A 21113-nucleotide genomic window follows, 5' to 3' on the forward strand; every position below is an offset into this window, starting at 1 on the left:
AGGGCCTGGGTGATGCCCAGGGAGCACACACTTTTCACCCTCAATATTATTAGCTACTTTTATTGCTCTATAAATTTCAATAATTGTAACTGATACAATAGTCTGTCATGATAGAAATTTCTAAACAATTCAAAATGCAACATAAGGTGAGATGGGTCTTCTCAAGCAGTCCTGTCCCAAGCTACACTGTGGACATGTTCTCATACAGCCTTTTCCAAAACCACCCACTGCTGTAGTCTGGAGCTGACATTCTTTCAGATCTTAATCCCCTCATCAGAACTGCCTAACCCTTTTAAAAGGTGTGGGATAGCGGGTTACACAATGTGAGATTGGGAGTACTGTTCCAGGCTTAAGGAGGACGAAAACTAAAGCCCACCCCAGGTCCCACAGCCACGGCCCCTTTCTTCTCTGTTCCTGACTGATCCTCACCGGGCAAGAAGTACAATGAGAGCCAACACTCTTTCCTTACACGGTGGGCATTTTATTTTCCTACTGTAGTTTGGAGCAGTTTGGCTTCCTTTGGTGTTTTTTCCAAATTCAACAAACACATTATTAAAGCCCTGTGATTGCCAAGAGTGAGATTGGTTCCTAGGTTAAGGACATAACGACGCTGTGATGGGCGGATCCGTGGGAGCTCCGTGCCCAGGCAAGAACCTGTGTCTGTGTTTCAGAACGAATCACTCAAGTGAGGACGGACATCTACGTCACCAGCTTCGGCCCGGTATCCGACACAGAAATGGTAGGTCCCAGTGCATGGCCCCGCCCAGACCATTCTAAATAGGCACTGAAACAACTCCCCAAAGGGCCTTCTCTACTGACAGGTCACCCGGTTGCCTTCCTTTGCGTTAGGAATATACCATAGATGTGTTTTTCCGACAAAGTTGGAAGGATGAAAGGCTTCGGTTCAAAGGGCCCATGCAGCGCCTCCCTCTCAACAATCTTCTTGCCAGCAAAATCTGGACCCCAGACACATTCTTCCACAACGGGAAAAAGTCCATCGCCCACAACATGACTACACCCAACAAGCTGCTGAGGCTGGAGGACGACGGCACGCTGCTCTACACCATGCGGTGAGTACCTGCAGCTGCGGGGAGACGGCACAGCGCAGCGCGCACACAGGGCCCAGGGCAGCCGCGCACGCAGTGCGCACAAAGCGGCAGAGGTGGGGCTGCCAACAGTGCCTGGCCAGGGGTGCAGCGCGGGGTCCTTGCCGCCGCCTGTCCTACCCTTGGGGGATCCTACAGCTTAATGGGTACAAATACTGTTTTGTGTGTGTGAGCACCTGCATGTTTGCGATAGTTTTTGCCTTTTCACCTGTCCGTACTGATGTCCATGCAGATTATTTCCCTGAGCTGCAGTAGGCCCATGTGTTTGCTATCTGTACTTGTTGACTCCAGATAGAAAGCGTCTTTCGAACAGTGACGTAGATGATGTAAGTTAGGGAAAATTCTCTTTAAGGAGAATCGTTTTTATTGAAGCTGTGCACCCTATAAATTTTAAAAAAGCCCGTTTCTCACATGTTTTGAAAACATTCCAATGCCGAGGTTAAATTTTAGTATTTCTAATTTAAAATGATCAGTAGTCATTTTTAAATTCTGAATATTCATTGCCTTCGAGTAAATCAATACATCGACTGGCGAGAAAGGCTCCTTTATAGCTTTTCAGTTTCCATGGTGGGCCTAAGTATTTTTCAAAGAAAAAAAATTTTTTTTAATTAAAAAATAAAAAAAGCACTAAATCTAAGTTAAATTTTTAAAAAGAAACAACATGTATTTATGTAAACATTATTGGAATTTCTTTCTCCATCAAACTTATAGTTCTTTACAATAAACGATGTTTGGAAGAAATAATCATAGTGGAAATAACACTGATGCTGCATCTTCTGAGGTTCATGCCCTAACATATGTTCCGAGGAATGTTTTGACATATTGTGCCCCAAACCTATTTGACAATAGATCTCGACTTTTCTTGTAACAGCCCCATAAGGATTCTGATAAATGATCCTATAATACACACCTCAGCATTTTGCACTATTTTTCACTCTTCTTTTCCCTACATTGATCTTGAACATGTTTTGACCATGAATGGAAACATAAATTGTGAACATCAGTGCCATGGGGCAGCCTGTTCTCCATGGAGAGAAGTATGTGGAAAAGCTACGAAATATCTCAAGTGTAGAAAATTAGTCTTTGGACATCATTCTTGTTAAAGAGAGTCAGTCTATGCAGTGAATCCAAGGGCACTTTGTTCAGCCTTGTGAACAGAGACCAGGTGTGGAGAGTCCCAGGTCTTAGAAGATGCTGGGTGGGATGAATGATTGGATGCCATTAATGTGGGGACCCCATGTGAGCCTGCTGTGTGCCTTCGTTCTATTCATAGAATAAAAATACTCCTGGTCCTCACAGATTATTGACCCTGATTCATATCTGGTTTCTAACACTGAGCAAGTGTAATTAGGCCCAAGACAGTGGGATGCTTTAATCTTGGTGCATGATTGCTTGGCCAGGGCTAGGTAGGCCCCTTGTTTAGAAGGGGAAGGGATAGCAGAGGTTCCTCTTACTGAGTGTCTATATACCTGGCAACTTCACAAACAGCCTGGCCACTATGTGATATCATTTGCATTAACCAACAAAGAGAATGAGGCTCTGAGAGATTTGGTAATCAGCCCAAGGTCATACAGCTAGTGAGAAAAGCATTGGGAATTTGAATTCAGGTATAACCAATTTTCTTGTTTAATCCACCACACTTGAAAATTGAAGGACACAGCATTATTAGACATATCCTAGCTTTTTTCTTATTCTTGTCAAATATTATGCCCAGAAGGAAGATGATGAGAACCAGAGCAGCTTGTCAGCAGTAACTTTTCCTTGTTTATGCAGAGGATGTATGCTAATGATTTGCGAAGTTGATAATGAGTTTTCTCTTTCAGTCATATACATTTGGAAAGTGCACGTAGTTTCACTTGAAAGGGTTATGAACTTTATGTGATAGAACTATAGCTATAATTTGATACCATTTTACCTACTGATGTAGCAAAGACAGTGTGATAGGACGAATCACACAGCCGTTGGTGTCGAGCTGCCCCACCCTGTCAGTGTTAGAGCCTTTCTGTTTAGCATTTGGGTCACTCCTGTCAAGCCTTACAAAAACAATGGTATACTTAGATGTGGTAATTCCCACGTAACATCCATATTAAGGGAATAAGGAAGAATATAGACTAAGCTTTAGGTACAAAGATTTCTATTAATATGTTACTTGTGGTACCAATCATTTAAAGGAATCTAAAAAATTCACATTTTCCAACTAAAACTATGTTTTTACATTTTTTTTTTTTTAAAGAGAGAGCATGAATATGCGGGGGCAGGCGGGAGGAAGAGGGAAAAGGAGAGAGAGACTCTTAAGTAGGCTCCACACCCAGCAACAGAGCTTGATCTCGTGACCCTGAGATCATGACCTGAGCCAAAACTAAGAGTGAGAGGCTTAACTGACTGACTGAGCCAACTAGGCTCCCCGATTTTTATATTTTTATCCAGACCTTGGACCTAATGAAAAAGATGAAATATGAAAGTGTAGAACAAACTAGGGTTCATGTGATGCTCTGAGACAAATGTCTAATAAAATACTGTTATCAGCTTCTAAAAGTAACTCCGTAAAGATCATGGTACATGGATAGCATTTATTGGTGTAAAATCCCTGCCATGCCCCAGAGATCATTTGAAGTAACATTCAAAGATACACACAGTTCTTAAGATGGAATTCTTTAAATAGGTGATTCCAAAAAAGCCAAGGGAACATTTGTTCCTAAAGGTCTGCCAGAAAGTCTTAGGTGCTTGCCTGGAAGTCATTACCAATTTTGATTCTGAAGAACTTTCAACCACCAATGGGGCATCTGCTTATAGGATGTAAAGGTAAAAATCATCAGCTGCTCAGGATAATTCCATGGAGAACAACAAACATTTCTGGTTGGGCCCTCAAGAAGAGGATACATATAGAGTACTGAACAATTTGTTGAGGACAGTCTTTAAACAAACAGAGGGATACATTTTACAGAACTGTCCCCAGAGTTGTGCTTTAAACATTAGACAGGTGGCCAGGAAACCTCAAAGGGAACCCTAACATGGCAATTTCCTGGGCCTACCCTTGCAGGACTGGAGAAAGGGGGTACAGAGCCCAGAGCTCGACATCAGTCCATCCAGGGACCAAAGGACTTGTCCTTCTGGTCAGCCTTGCTATTTTTTTTTTCCCTTTTATTCCTGGGTAGAACTTGTGGTTGTCATCACATAGCGGGAGGTCCCAATTCCACACCCAGGCAAACCCATGCAGTATAGGATGACCATATCTCTCAGGGAACATGCCAAATCTGATGATCCATTTTCCTTTATGAACGTGTGAACTGGGAGACAATGCCTTCCTCTCATCTCCACATCCCCCCACCTTCTAATAGTGAAAACACTTGTGAGACCCACAGTGATGACCACTTTAGGGCATAGTTCCCTGGTCTTTGAGCCTCTGGCAGAAAAGCAAGTCTCTCTTATTTTCTTGTGATGGAAGCCACAATAGGCAAGAAAGAATTTACTAGAAGGCAGGCTCTACTAGGACCACATGATCCTGCCTGTCTCAGAAAACCTGAATACCATTCTATCCAACATCGCCCTGCAAAAGGCCTGCCATAGAGACATCTGGGCAAATATTTTGCACTTCCTTTGGACCACTGCAAGGGTCATAGAATGCACTGTACATAGTAAAAATACTGGACAGAGTCATGCATGCACTGCATGCCACTCCACATTGTCACTTTCACACACTACATATTTGCCTGTGCTATTTTTATATGAAAAAGGCATTTTTTTCAACTTTTATAAACACCTTTATTATGTGTGTTTTTAAATACTACTCTGAATGCATTTAAAAATGGCAAACACAAAAATAAAATAAAATTAAAAAAATAAATAAATATCGCAAACACATCTCTTCACTTAAAAAAAAAAAAACACTGTTCTTTTCCTACCAGGCAAATACAGAACTTTTAAATTTAGTTATTACAATTGTTTTTAAATACTTCTTCACATGAATTATGGAAGATCTATCATCTGTTCCCTGAAATAACACTCTTCTAAAAGTTTCCTGCACATACAGATCTCATAAGCATTTTTATTGCATGTGCTTTTGGCACTTATCTTAATAGAAATGTGTATCTTTATCATTGTTTACACCCCATTTAGATTTTCATCAGTGGAAAGCCTTGCTTTGAATTGAACTATGATGTAGTGAAAAGAGCATGGACTTTAGGGTTAGCCTGATTTAAGTTCAAGTCCTTACTCTGTCACTTAGTAGTCATGAGTCCTTGGTCATTTTATCTTTTAGAACCATTTTTGTTGTGTTTCTTTTCTTACTAAGCAGTATAGCTGTAGGGTCTGAGAATTTGTTTGAAAACTAGTAGTAGATACTTTGATTCCTGGAATGGCCACTGGGAGGCAGCATAGTCACATTTTTGCATAGTAATTGGCAGCATCTGTTAAAGTTAGAAGACCAATAATTTGAAGGAAGTTATATGTATATTATACGTGTTTGACTTGTGGATAACATATCTAAAGGAAATTATACATTTATAAGTAGAATTTTTTAACAGTGTACTGATATGTATATGTACCCTTATATATCTGTATTTACACACACATATACACACACCAATGTGTAGATAAAAATGTCTTTCATGATGCCAACAGATATGCTGGCTAAATATTGCAATATTTAAGATAATCTTTATTTTAATGACAAGGACCAAAACGTGAATTAGGAATTTGTAAAACATGGAAAATCACCGAGTATGGAATACAGCTATAACACTCAGACCAAAGGGAATCAGTGTTTAAAGTTTGGTGTGTATCATGTACATGTGTTTTGTGTGTATATCAGGGTATGTCTGCACACGTACTCTCCTATAGCTTTTGAGTGGTCTCACTCTCTGAAAAGTTTTTTGTAAATAGTTTTTATAATTTAAAATATATTAAAAACTCTGCCTCACCCCCCCCATCATTAAACATCATTCTGAAATGTCATGGTCCATCACGTTCCATCATGTGGATATCCTGTCATTATATAGTGTCTTAACAAAAATTCATGTCCTTTCCATTTTTCCTGTCATAAGCAACATTGCCATGCAAACTCATAATTATATATTTGGGATAAATTCCAATAACTGACCAAAAGGTGAGACTTCTGATACCCACTTCCAAATTATTCTTTAGAAAAACTAGCAATTTCCTTTTCACCAGGAGTGGGAGTGGAAATCCTGTCTATTACTTCCGTCTTCACACTTTAAATGCGAAGACGAAGATGGAGTGTTCCCCTTTTTTGCTACACAAGATGTTATTGGTAGCCACTGTCTAAAAGTTGACTCATCCGGAGATTTCTAGTAACATGGGCTTTCTTCTTTCCCTTTGGGAAATGACTCCCACAGGATAGCATGTGCACTGTCTTGACTAAGAAGGATCTAAATTTGGGGACATGCAACCTGACCTAGACCACACCGCCACTCTGATCTCCATTACACACACATCCACACCCTCCCTCAGTTTCCTCAGCCATCGAAAACCAAGACTTCCCCAGGACTTCTCCCCGACATCTCCTGTTCTCCATCAGTCTATTGCACCCTGACTCACCTGTGGGTCCTCTGTGTTTTGTGGCACCATGAGTAATCTCGTTCCCTGCACCTGGCACCTGGGCTGGCCCTCAAGAGGAATGTCCTACATATTTATGCAGGGACAGTGGTAATGGAATGCATGGCACTGCCTTCTCTTAGCCTAGGCCCTCCCACTTCTCAGACCTTAGTTTGAGGGATTGAGACAGGACACCTGCAGAATTTCTTTTTAACAAACATGCTCAGTGCATAGATTTCCACCAGTTTATAAAGACTAGAGTCGATGTTTGGCTAACAATTTGTATTTGTGGGATACAAATGAGGATATTTTAATGCATACTTATTGCATATTTTGTTTGAAAACATGACTGGAATAATCCTGGGTCAGTTCAATCTGGTCAGTCTGGACTTTTGGACTGTTAGGCACACATTTCATGAAGGACACTTCATCTTTTGCAAATGGGCCATCTACAGCACATTTTTGTCTTCTGAGGTCCTGACCCCACAGAGGCTGTAAGATATTCTCTACTAGCAAGAGAGAAGCCAGGCTCCTGGTCAGCTCTTCACTTTCCTGTCCAGGCAGGGACCTTCTTGGAAATGAGCCACCTACAAGCTTGGGGCCATGTCTTCAAAAGGTTTCCAGGAATCTCTAGTGACTGCTCTTTGGAGGTGATGGTTGCAAGTTCTGGGTGGAAACCTCCAGGAAGCTGCTGGCTAGGGTCTTTGCTCCAGGGCCCCCCAGCCCAGGCCCCCAGCCTCACAAAGTTAATGTCTGAAAAGAAAGAACCATTTAAGCTGATCTGTTAATTACTTTTCAGAAACGTGTGGCCTTTATTGTGTGCTGGGTGCTCCAGAAACGTAATTTCTTAAAACCTTAAGAATTTATTACCATTATTATGCCCATTGGCAGATGAGGAATTAGACTATCACTAGAGCCCAAATGCCAAATCCATCCTCCTATATCTATTTTGATATAATATCTTATCTAAGAAGTATACAATAGGAAGCTATGCACGCCTTTTTGCCAACACAGGTGAAAATAATGTCCACCAGGTGGTGCTATGCCAATTTAGGATAGAGAGCATTTCTGACCCTGCTTCTTTACCAGATTCAAGTAAAGCACTGGTTTTACTAAAACACTTTCGGGGCAGGGAAGGGGCACCTGCTGCATTTCTGGAGTGAGTTGCATGGAAATGAAGTTGGCATATCTGCAACAGATCTGAGGATGCTCAGAGCCAAGAAATCCATCCTTAGCCCCACACTTTCCCCAGTGTATAATCAGCTCGAAACTACCACCAAGCCATTGTGTCACCAGAGTGCTGACTTACATGTTCAAGGGGGTGCTGAAAAGGTCCTTCCCTCCCTTCATCTGGAAAAAGTGAGTAACCAGCTCTCCTCTTACCAGCTAGGATTATGGTCAACGAATGCTGAAATTGGTCATCTCATCTCGTGCTCACTCTCTCCATGCTTTGAGTTTGAGATGATCTATAAATATTAGACAAGTGTCTTGGGTAATATTAAATTTAGAGGAGTCATTGTCTTGATAATGTGGCCAATGCAGTGAGGCTTTCTGTATTTGCCCTGAAAATAATGAATTTGTCTGATGTGTATGGAAAGAAAGGAAAAGTGATGCTTATGGAAAAGAAGGAAAAAAGTGGTAGAGTCCTCCACACTTAAAATATTTCCTAGGTAAGTCTGGAATCATGAGTTTTTGTTTTTGTCTTTCCTATAATCTATGTTGTTCAATACAGTAGCCTATAGACACATATGGCATGTTAAAGTTAAATCAAATTTGAGGGGCACCTGGGTGGCTCAGTTGCTTAAACAACTGCCTTCACCTTAGGCCATGATCCCAGGGTCCTGGAATCATGCCCATATGAGGCTTCTTACTCTGCAGGGAGCCTGCATCTCCCTCTTCCTGTGCCTGCTACTCTGCCTGCTTGTGCTCTCTCTCTTTCTCCCTGTCAAATAAAAAACAAACAAACAAACAAACAAACCATAAACTCTCTCTTAAAAAAACAAATTGAAATTCTGTTCCTTAGTTGTATTAGCCTATGTCAAGAGGCCAGTGGCTAGTTGTGGAGTGGCTTCAGTATTGGACAGAACAGATAGAGGACATTTAGGTTATCACAGAAAGTTCCATTGCAGTCAGCCTGGTTTAAGAGAAGCAAAAACAGTTTTTAGTGGTCATCTTTATCCAATGGCCCTTATTGGCTTATGATGTGCAAAGCACCATAAGCCAATAGGAATGAATAAAAAACAGTGGTCCAAGGATGCTGGGAATCCTCAGACTTCAAAAATATTTTAAAATAGTTTAAGGATAGTTGAAGTATTTATGCTATAATCGCTTACTTACATATTTATTTTTCAGATTTTCTGAGATGTAACTGACATAATATGGTGTAAGTTTAAGAGTACAACATGCTGATTTGATACACTTATATATGCTAAAATGATTGTCCCCTCCATCAGATCACATAACTACCTTTTTTTTCTTTTTGATGAGAACACTGAAGATGTACTCTCTTAGCAACTTTCAAGTATATAATACAGTATTATTAGATTAATAATTATACTATACATCAGATTTCCAGAACATAATCATCTTATAAGTTTATACTTTTGACCAAATCTTCCCCTTCCCCACACCTGTCAGCCCCTGGCAACCATCAACCTACTCTCTATGAGTTCAGATCTTTTAGATTATGCATTTGAGTGGTATCATATAGTGTTTCTTCTCTGACTTGTAACATGTAACATAATGCCCTCAAAGTTCATTTATGATTACTGCAAGTGGCATGATTTCCATTTTTCTTATAGTTGAATAATACTCCATTCTATAAATATACCACATTGTCTTTATCCATTCATCCACAGCAGAGCACCTGGATAGCTGCCAAGTTTCTTGACTATTGTGAATAATGCTGCACTGAATATGGGAATGCTGATGTCTCCTTGAGATCTTAGTTTTATTTCCTTTGGCTATATACTGAGAAGTGCGGTTATGGGATCATATGGTAGTTCTATTTTTTAATTTTTTTTGAGAAACCTCTATACTGTTTCCATAGTGGCTGTACCAATTTGCATTCCCACTAACAGTTCACAAGAGTTCACTTTTCTCTCCATCCTTGTCAACAGTTTTTATCTCTTATCTTTCTGATAATAGCCATCCTGACAGGTTTAGTTACTATAGTACACTTCTTAATTTTTGCTTTTGTTGCTGGTGCTGTTTGTTGCCAAGACCAGTGCCAAGGAGCTTTTCCCATGTGTTTTCTTCTAGGAGTTTTATGGTTTCAGGTCTTATGTTTAAGCCTTTAATCCATTTCAAGTTATTTTTTGTGAGCGATATAAGATGGGTTCTAATTTCATTTGTCTACCTGTAGTTGCCCATTTTTCCCAACACAATTGAAGAGACTATTCTTTTCCCAATGAGCTTGTTTAACTCCTTTGTCAAACGTTAGTTGATTGTATATATGAGGATTTCTTTCTGGGCTCTTGATTCTGTTCCATTGGTCTATGTGTTTATATTTAAGTGAGTATAGCCTAGTGCTTTGATTACAGCAGCTTCACAATATAGTTGAAATCAGGAAGCGTGATCCTCTAGCTCTGTTCTTCTTTCTAAGGACAGCTTTGGCTGTTTAGAGTCTTTGGTGGTTCCATAGGAATTTTAGGATTGTTTTTTCTACTTCTGTGAACAAGTCCATTAGAATTCTGGTAGGGATTACACTGAACATATAGATGGCTTTCAGTAATATGGACATTTTCACATGGTTGATTCTTCTGATCCATGAACACAGGATTTGTGTTTGTTTGTATTTTCTTCATTCAATTTCTTTCACCAAAGTTGTGTAGTTTTCATCTTTAACATACTTAGTTAAATTCATTTTTAAGTCTTCTATTGTTATTTCATTTTCAAATGCCTCATTGTTAGTGTAGTGAAACACAACTAATTTCTGCGTGTTGGTGTGGTATTCTGCAATTTTGTTAATTATGACAGTTTTTTGGTTGAGTCTTTAAGATTCTGTCTATATAAGATCCTATAATCTGCAAACAAAGAGGACTTATACTTATTTATTTCCAATTTGGATACCTTTTATTTCTTTTTCTTCACTGATTGCTCTGGCCAGCACTCCAGTACTATGTTAGAATAGGAGAGGTGAGACTGATCTTAGAGGAAAAACTTACAAACTTCCACCATTGAGTATAATGTTAGCTGTGGTCTTGTCATATGACTTCTTTATGTTATGTTTCTTTTTTTTTTTTAAGATTTTATTTATTTATTTGACAAACAGAGATCACAAGTAGGCAAGGGAGGCAGGCGGCAGAGAGAGAGGAGGAAGCAGGCTCCCCGCTGAGCAGGGAGCCCGATGTGGGGTTCAATCCCAGGACCCTGGGATCATGACCTGAGCCGAAGGCAGAGGCTAAACCCACTGAGCCACCCAGGCACCCCTGTTATGTTTCTTTTATACCAAATTTGTTTTTACCATGAAATGGTGTTGTAGTTTGTCAGATAGTTTTTTGCATCTATTGAGATGATCATATGATTTTTATCTTTATTATCCTATTAATTTGGTGTTTCATATTTATTGATTTGTGTATATTGAAAAATCCTTGAATCCCAGAAGTAAATCCTGCTTGATCATAGTGGACCTTCTTCTTGTAGATTTTATTTAAATTCTAGTTAGTTAACATATGGTGTTATAGTAGTTTCAGGTGTAGAATATAGTGATTCAGCACTTCCATACATCACCCAGTGCTCATCACAGGGCTGTCCTTATTCCCCATCACCTATTTAACCCATTTCCCCACCACACTCCCCTCTGGTAACCATCAGTTTGTTCTCTATAGTTAAGAATCTGTTTCTTGGGGCGCCTGGGTGGCTCAGTGGTTAAGCCTCTGCCTTCGGCTCAGGTCATGATCTCAGGGTCCTGGGATCGAGTCCCACATCGGGCTCTCTGCTCAGCAGGGAGCCTGCTTCTCCGTCTCTCTCTGCTTGCCTCTCTGCCTACCTGTGATCTCTGTCTGTCAAATAAATAAATAAATAAATCTTTAAAAAAAAAAAAAAAAAAAAGAATCTGTTTCTTAGTTTGCCCCTCTCTTTTTTTACTCCTATACTCCTTAGTTTTGTTTGCTAAATTCCACAGTAGTGAAATCATGTAGTATTGTCTTTCTCTGACTGACAGTTTTCTTCACATAATACTCTCTAGCTCCATCCATGTCAGTACAAAAGACAGGATTTGATTATTTTTAATGGCTGAGTAATATCCGTGTGTGTGTGTGTGTGTGTGTGTGTGTGTCCATAATTTGGCTATTGTAGATAATGCTTCTGTAAACATCAGGGTGCATGTATCCCTTTGAATTAGTGGTTTTGTGTTTGGGGGGTAAATATCCAGTAGTGCAATTGCTGGATGGTAAGATAGTTTTATTTTTAACTTTTTGAGGAAACTCCATAGTGTTTTCCAGAGTGGGTGAACCAGTTTGCATTCCTACCGACAGTGCAGGAGGGTTCCCCTTTCTCCACATCCTCACCAACACCTGTTGTCTCTTGTGTTGCGGAGTTTAGCCATTCTGACAAGTGTGAGGTGGTATCTTGTGGTTTCGATTTGTATTTTCCTGATGATCAGTGACGCTGGGCATCTTTCATGTATCTGTTCACCATCTGATTGTCTTCCTTGGAGAAGACAATCCTTTTCCTTCCTTCGGTTCATTTTTAATCGGATTATTCATTTTTGGGTGTTAAATTTTGTAAGTTCTTTACATATTTTGGATACTAACTCATATGTCATTTGCAAGTATCTTATCTTAGCATATAGATTATCTTTTAGTTTTATTGATTGTTTCTTTTGCTCTGCAGGAGGTTTTCATTTTGATGTAGTCCAAGTAGTTTATTTTTGCTTTTGTTTCCCTTGCCTTTGGAGACATATCTAGAAAGAAGTTGCCCTGGCTCATGTCAGAGAAGTTAGTGCCTGTGTTCCATTCTAGGATTTTTATGGTTCTGAAACTATAAACCATGTGAGACCTGGGTCTCACATTTAGGTCTTTGATCCATTTTGAATTTATTTGTGTATATGGTGTAAGAAATTGGTCCACTTCGTTCTTTTGCATGTTGCTGTCTAGTTTTCTCAACACAATTTGTTGAGCAGACAGTCGTTTTCACATTGAATATTTTTTCCTACTTTTTTAAAGATTAATTGACCATATAATCATAGGCTTATTTCTGGGTTTTCTATTTTATTCTAATGACCTATGTGTCTATTTTTGTGCTAGTACCATCTTGTTTTGATTGCTACAGGTTTGTAATATAACTTGAAGTCTGGAATTGTGATGCCTCCAGCTTTGCTTTTCCTTTTCAAGATTGCTTTGGTTATTTGGGATCTTTTGTGGTTCCATACCATGGTTCTTTTAATATAGTGTTGAGTTGAACTTATTAATGTTTTGTTGTGAATTTTTGCATCTGTATTCATCAGGGACATTTATCTGCTCTTTTCCTTTTTTTTTTTTTTACCCCTACTAAAACATTTTATTTATTTATTTATTTATTTTTAAAATTTTTTATTTTTTATAAACATATATTTTTATCCCCAGGGGTACAGGTCTCTGAATCACCAGGTTTACACACTTCACAGCACTCACCGAAGCACATACCCTCCCCAATGTCCATAACCCCACCCCCCTTCTCCCAACTCCCCTCCCCCCAGCAACCCTCAGTTTGTTTTGTGAGATTAAGAGTCACTTATGGTTTGTCTCCCTCCCAATCCCATCTTGTTTCATTGATTCTTCTTCTTTTTTATGGTGCCATTGTCCGGCCTTGCTATCAGGGTAATGCTGGCCTTGTAAGGCGAACTTTGGAGTGTTCTCTCCTCTTCATTTTTTGGAAGAGTTTGAGAAGGATTGGTGCTTCTTCTTCTTTTAATGTTGTCAGATTTCACCACTGAAACCATCAGGTCCCGGACTTTTCTTTTTTGGAAAATGATTCCTGATTCATTCTCCTCACTCATTATTCATCTGTTTAGATTTTCTTTCTTTCTGATCCAGTCTTGTAGTTTGTATGTTTCTAGGAATCTATTTATCTTTTCTAGTTTGTCCATTTTGCTGGCAAATAATAATTTATGTCTGTTGGATCCATTTGGTCTAAAGTATAGTTCAAGTTCATGGTTTCTTTATTGATTTTCTGTCTGGATGATGTATCCATTGTTGAAAATGAGGTATTGGGTCCTCTACTTTTTTTATTATATATTTCTCCTTTCAGATCTGTTAGTATTCGATTTAGGTTTCACATTTAGTATTACAGTTAGGTTTTCCAGTGTTGAGTGTATATATATCTATGATTGTTATTTTCTTGATGAATTGATCTCTTTATCATTATATAATGACCTTCTTTTTCTCTTGTTACATTTTTTCAGCTTAAAATCTATTTTCTTTTTTTATATATAAGCATAGCTGTTCCTATTCTCTTTTTGTTTCCATTTGCATGGAATATCTTTTTTCATCTATTCACTTGGAGCCCATGTACGTGCTTAAATCTACACTGCACCTATTGTAGGTCACATGTAATTGGGTCTACTTTTGTTATCTATCTAGCCACTCTATATCTTTTGAATGGAAAATTTAATCCATTTACATTAAGTAGTTATTGACAGCGAAGAACTTACTAGCATCATTTTATTAATTGTTTTCTTATTGTTTTGTATTTCCCTTGTTCCTTTCTTCCTCTCTTGTTCTCTTCCTTATGAATTGATATTTACATGAGGATTCCATAAAACATCTTATATATATCACAACATACTTTATGCTGATAACATTTATCCTCAATCACTACAAAATCTCTACCCTCTTATTCCTCCCTTTTTATGTTTTTAATGTCAAAACTGATCACTTTTTATATTGTGTGTCTATTAATGAATTATTATAGTTACAGTTGTTTTTCTTTTCTTTTCAGCATAACAGAATTCATTGTTTTTACACCACACTCAGTGCTCCATGCAATCCGTGCCCTCTATCATACCCACCACCTGGCTCCCCCAACCTCCCAGCGCCCCGCCCCTTCAAAACCCTCAGATTGTTTTTCAGAGTCTATAGTCTCTCATGGTTCACCTCCCCTTCCAATTTCCCTCAACTCCCATCTCCTCTCCATCTCCCTATGTCCTCCAAGTTACAGTTATTTTTAATAATTTTTTCCCTTTAAGCTTTAACATATCACCATATTAACAGTATTGCAGAGTATTCTGAATTTGGCTATATACTTACCTTTATTAGTGTGTTATATATTTTTTCGTATTACTGATCTGTGTCCCTTAATTTCAGCTTGAGGAACTCTTCAGCATTTCTTGTAAGACGGACTGCTGATGAGGAAGTCCCTCAGCTTTTGTTTGCTAGGGAAAATCTTTGTGATACCTTCATTTCTGAAGGAAAGCTTTACCCGGTAAAGTATTCTTCATTATTTTGTTTTGTTTTGTTTTGCTTTGTTTTGCTTTAGTACTTTAGGCATATCATCTCATTCCTTTCTCCCCTGCAAGATCTTTGCCGAAAAATCCACTGGTAGCCTCATGGGGGTTCCCTTGTATGAGAGATTTTTTTTTCTTGCTGTTTTTGAAATTCCGTTTGTCTTTGACATTAGACAGTTTTATTATAATTTGTCTTGGGTAGTTTTATTATAATTTGTTTGGAATTAAAATTTTCGGGTGACCTACTAGCTTGTTGAATTTGGGGATCCAAATTTCTCCCCAACTTTAGGACATTCTCAGGTATTACTGCCTTAAGTAAACTCAGTATTATGGCCATAAGCTAACTTTCCACTCCCTTCTCCCTCTCGTTATAGTATAACTTCCCTTAAATTCCCTTAATAATGTCCTATAAATTCCATAGGTTTTCTTCATTCCTTTTCATTCTTTTTAATTTTAACTTCTCTGGATAATTTCAATTTATTTATCTTCTAGCTCACGATTGTCTCTTTTGCTTGGTCAGTCTGCTACTCTAGTTCTTCATTGTAGTCATTGTCTTCTTCAGCTCCAGTGGTTTTGTTTTTGGTTCTTTTTTCCCCCTATATCTTTGCTGATCTCCTCATTATTATCTTGTATAATTTCCCTGACGTTATTTGTCTGTATTCTCCTGTAGTTTTCAGAATATGTTTAGAACAATTATTTTGAATTCTTTGTTGGACAAATCCTGGATCTCCATTTCTTTGGGCCCAGTTACAAGAAGTTTATTGTGTTCCTTTGGTGGAATCATGTTTCACTGATTCTTTATGAATTCTGTGGCAAGCACTGCCACAAGTGGCTGTAATAGCTGCTGGGTTCTTAGCAGCATCTCCATGGTCCGTGGCTAGGGATCAGGGTATGTGGCTGTGGTGGCTAGAACCAGTGGACATATTTTTGGAGGTGCCAGCTGCAGGTACCTGTGTAGGGAGGGGCTGGTCACATGTACTGGTGGGAGCCAGGACAAGCAACAAGGCCTAGGGCCAGCTGTGGACTCACTGGCAGCATGGGGGCCCTGGCTGTCTGTGTATAATTCTGGGGCTGCTGGATTACACCACAGACACATAGTAGTGGAGACTAGTGATGGGGATCAGACTAGTGATCCTTGTGCATAGCCCAGAGGGCTAGCTGCACTTCCTGGGCTCCAGTGGGAGACACAGTGGGGAGGGACTTAGGTAGCTGGCATCAGTGACTATGAATACCAGCGGGGCAAAAGCTGGCAGAATCTGCAGGGGTTCCATGGTTCCAGGGGCTAGCCATTGGTTTCTTTGGTAATAAAATCTGCCGGGTTTGTCCGCAGAGCAGATTACTGTGAACTGCTCTTGCTCCTACTGGGTGGTTGCTACTGGCAGTCCCTGTGTTTGTTCTCTGTTCTTCACCACCGCTGTCTCATTGTCAGTCTTAGTTGGGTCGAAGTGAAGCGGGAACTTAAGGTGGTGCCTTGAAAGGCCTGGGAAATGTCCTCCTGGCTCTAAGTAATGATAGTTTGAGGGGTGGAATGATGGAACCAAGCAAAGTTGTCTTCCTTTCCTTTCTTCTGTGTGGTTATCTGCAGGCTTTTGTTCCTTTGTGTCACTAGAGTTTCTTAAGTGGACTTCAGTTCTCTAACAGAGCTATTTTTGTTCGTGGATAGCTGATTATTGATCTTTATGGGGTTATAGATGCTGGGCTCTCCTAAGTTGTCATTTTGGTGATGTTACTTCCCTACAGTCTTTCAATTGGGGTGATTTTTTTTTTTTTTTGAAAAGCATTTTAAAAGTATGAATAACCAAATAGACTATAAATATTTTAATAGACTTCTAATAAGGAAATAGTAAACAGTGCTAATCTAATTTTTATTATTAAAATTATTTTTGTTTAAAATTGAACCTACCTTTTTTCCATAATGCTGTAGGCAATTTTAATAATGTCAATAAATATACACTATTAAATGTAAGCCTAGGAAATGTTGTTTTCTGTTAGCATTGAGATACAGAAGAAAAAGAACATGGGAGAATAATAGGAGGGGACTTGCAGGCTGGAAGTTAGGCCAGAATGGCTTCTTTAAGTCACTTTGCATTTGTGGCTAGAAGGATGCAGCAGCATTGGGTGGGTAAGAAAAAGGGTGTGCATAGACATGCAGAGCTCAGTATTTTAAGGAAACGGCAGGAGGCTAATGTGGGGAGTAAGGTCCACTTTAATGTATTTGGGGACCTCTCTTGTGTTTTAAGCTTAGGAGTCTGCTGCCTTGTGAAAAAAATATGGCTTAAAGAACTCGGGCTTCCAAGTGGCATCAAGGAGTCTTGCTTGCTTTATCTAGGTAGGAGATGAAGACAACTCTGCCAGAGGCAGAAGCCATGGGGGGGAAATGGGCAGAGTCATTTTGGAGGGAGACCTGACAGGATTTGCTGATAGAACTGAAATGGGGTGGTCTCTGAGAAGTGTGCAGAGTCATTCCCAGATCTGTCTTGGCAGAAGTTGTGCTATTCCTCAAGGTAATGATTTGAAGGAAGGAAGGAATGGAAACACTTGGAAGGGCACCAGGGTTTCTTGAGAAGGTCAGAGAAAGGTTAAATTTTGTTTTAAATAGCTTGAAGTTGTGTAGTCTCTGAGACTGGTTAGTGATGATATGTAGTGCAGACAAAATGCAGTCAAATTAGATGTTTATGTTTGGCTCTCAGCATTTTACTAAAGACTTTTCCTGAGTGTGGGGCAGCAGAGAGCAAGCTCTGGGCACCAAGCAGTCAGTGCACTGGTGCTCAGACTTGGCAGGATGGCAGACAGCATGAACCTTTCCTTCAGGGCTCTGGGTGGTGTCCACTGCACTGGTGTTTACCTGCATTGGGTGCCCTGTCAGGCCCAAGCATACAAGCTATGCTTTGCTTACCTAAATAACCGAAATTTTCAAATGCTTCTGAAGGATGTATGCCTTCCCTTTCCCTGCTCTACATTCTTGGTGCAGCTGAGATAGTGAAAACATCCTTACGGAAGATGTCAGTGCTAAACTTGGAACAATGTGTGAGCACATGTGTGTTGAGGGGTGGGAGTAAGAGGATAGGCCTTAATCTTCTGATTGAAAGTATATTATTAAACAGGGAGAGGAGAGTCAAGACAGATCTGTTTGGACAGATCTCCCTGAGTGTTCATTTAAATAACTAAGCAGTGACCCTAGGAGCTGACCCATAGTCTGACTGCTTCCTTGCCTTCACTCAATCCTTCACTTAACCATCATTTTCTCTCTACTTGCTGTATCCCTTCACCAGGGCAAAAAACCCTGCATTGAACACCAGCTGTAGAATATGGATGGCACCGAGATGGAGGCTGTCAGATTTGGGAATACAGCAGTGAGTGAGGGGAGGCCTGGCTTTGTAAGTGGGAGAGGAAGGAGGAAGGGGTTCACAGAAGTCATATCTGAGCTAAGTCTTGAGGAGGTGTGGCAGTTGGGGAGGAGGTGTGGAGTTGCAGGGGTGTCCCAGATATAGGGACAAACATGTACAAAGTATCAGTTGAAAGTATCAGTTGAAAAGTGTATCCTGCAGCAGGAATAATATCTAAGTGATAGACAGACACTGATTCAGAGGATCCCTGTATTCAGAGCAGTTCCTTTTGCTGTGGGCTGTGGGAAGTTTTAGGGCAAGGATCGGAAGAACATAGGCCACATAGGCCACACATCTACATTTCTACTCAGATGTCTGTGGAGTGGGAGGACTCACTGTTTTCATTTAATGGGAGGGGACATTATGAGGTCAGAGTCCACATCAAAGCCACCAGGTGAGAAAGTCCTGCCCTACACAACAGGGGGCAGGGGCTGGACCCCTGGCCTGGGGACTGCCATGAACAGCAGCTACACCATTCACTTGGGAAGAAAAAATCAAAATAAAAAACCTTCTGGAAGGGATCCATGTCTCCATGTAATAACTAGGATTCTGTCTGAATACTTGGACTACTTAAAGAGAGACTAGCTATGTGCCTCGAGCATAAACCTTGTTCATCAGACCCGCTGGCAGGGATCTGGCTCTGTACTTCACCAGATGCTATCATCTCTTGGTCTCAGTTCCCATCAGGCAGATTAGAACGGTCACGGTAGCATCTTCTCGAGCTGGGGGAATCACCAATGAGATGGTGCAGGCAAGGCTCCTAGTACAGCACCTCCCTGGACTCCAGCCTCACACAGGAGGTCTTCTGTCCACACCCCCATCCTATGCGTGACAGTATGTGTTTTCTCATAGCTTTGGACTGTTGCACTTTCTTTGTCTTCTATTTACAATAAGTGGTCCAAGGTAGCCAAGGATCTTCTCCCAGTCACATCCAGATTCCCTCAGTTTCCCTTCTTCTCCATCTCTTGGCCTCCAGAACACTGAGGCACTAAAGCATTTGTTGTCTTTCACGGCATGAGCCTTTGTTTTCCTGTAATCTCCACTCTCCAACAACGTTCCTTTCCTCACTCACTAGGAAGGATGATAAACCGTGTTATTCATGGCCACTCAAGGTGTGTTTCCTGCTCTCTCGAATGGAGGTTGGACATCTGTTTTGCCCTGTTTTGGGCATGATTGAACTAAGACTTGGCCACGTGGACCTAGAGAAAATAGGGTTCTTGTAGTGTTTTGTCTTCTGTATCACTCTTGGGTTTCTTTGAAAATTCATCTGCTTCTGTGGGTCCAACTACTCTCTGTCTACCTATATGCTTTAAGACACAGTCAAGCCCTGATTAATGGCCTAGAGGACACCTCCTCATGCACATTCCACCAATGTTTGAAACTCATTCCAGTGTTCTCAAATAGTGACTGCTTCCCTAGTTCTTTGTTAACCAGCTGGTTTTGAATATCACTGCCTGCTTTTTTATTATTTCTCTACTGTTCTGCGCTGGCCCTTCTGGGGGCCACCTTCTACTCAGCTAGCATGGTGCAGAGCAGTCATCGCCACTTGTAGGACTAACTGTGTACTGGGGACATAACTAAACCACGGAGGGGCTTTTTACTGCTTTTTAAAAATTACACTGCTAAAAATAATGCACCATTTCTATGTTGATGACCCTTTACTGAGTAGCCTTGAACTCAGCAATTTGAAGAGTAGTGAGAGAAACCTGAAACCTTACCTGATTCACAGAAACTCAGAAACTCCAGATAGTCTAGAATATTTGTCTGGTTTTGTGGGAGTGATAGACTGTCAAAATGAGTTACTGTGCATTCCACATATAAGTGAAATTATATGGTATTTGTCTTTTTCTAATTTGTCTTATTTCACTTAGCACAGTGCCCTCTGGGTCTATCTATGTTGGCACAAATGGCAAGATTTCATTGTTATTTTGTGACTGAGTAATTAATATTCCATACACACACACACCAATATTCTTTATGCACTAAAAAACAAAACAAGACAAACAAAACAGAAACAAATCTAAACACAGAGAACAAACTGGTGGTTGCCAGAGGGGAGGTGGTTGGGAGGATGAATGAAATAGATAAAGAGGATTAAGGAGCACAAACTTCCAGTCGTAGAATACGTGAATCAAGGAGATGAAAAGTACAGCATAGGGAATAAAGTCAACAATATGATAACTTTTTATGCTAACAAATGGTAACCATCACATTCATACATTTCATAATGTATAGAATTGTTTAATTATGATATACACTTGAAACTAATAAAATACTGTATGTCAGCTACACTTCAGTAAAATAAAGAGGTCACCAAAGTAGAAAATAGAGCATTTTGAAATGTGAAGTGTAAAGAAGAGGTTGAGAGCAATGACCCTGAGTGGCAATTCTAGATGGATAGTCAGTGTCAAGTCTCTGAGTATGGAAAAGGAAATCCCCTCTGCTCAGTGAATAAAGGTCAACAGAAAACTCAGTGTAAGTCCTTGTATTTTGGAGGATGCAGGCTGCCACTCTGATGTGGCTGCCCTTATATCAATCTTCTTAGCCTCACTTAGTACATCAAGTGTCTGTGCCCCCACCTGCTGCAACACCATGCTTTCTATTAGCTCTCCTAAAGAAGGATGTGGTGTCATTATTTGAAAG

The 21113-nt window shown here is 40.0% G+C and overlaps 1 protein-coding gene across 6 annotated transcripts in view; it reads left to right on the top strand.

Annotated features, from left to right (window-relative positions):
- GABRA5 (gamma-aminobutyric acid type A receptor subunit alpha5) overlaps positions 1-21113 on the top strand; it is an 88781-nt gene that overhangs the window by 17377 nt on the left and 50291 nt on the right. For all 6 annotated transcript variants that reach the window (XM_032342300.1, XM_032342302.1, XM_032342304.1 and 3 more), the window contains 2 exons: positions 672-739; positions 850-1070. In XM_032342300.1, coding sequence (XP_032198191.1) covers positions 672-739; positions 850-1070 — 289 coding nt within the window. The remainder of the gene's footprint in view (positions 1-671; positions 740-849; positions 1071-21113) is intronic.

Source organism: Mustela erminea, chromosome 5 (assembly GCF_009829155.1).
Source record: "Mustela erminea isolate mMusErm1 chromosome 5, mMusErm1.Pri, whole genome shotgun sequence".
In the NCBI taxonomy this organism is placed as follows: domain Eukaryota; kingdom Metazoa; phylum Chordata; class Mammalia; order Carnivora; family Mustelidae; genus Mustela; species Mustela erminea.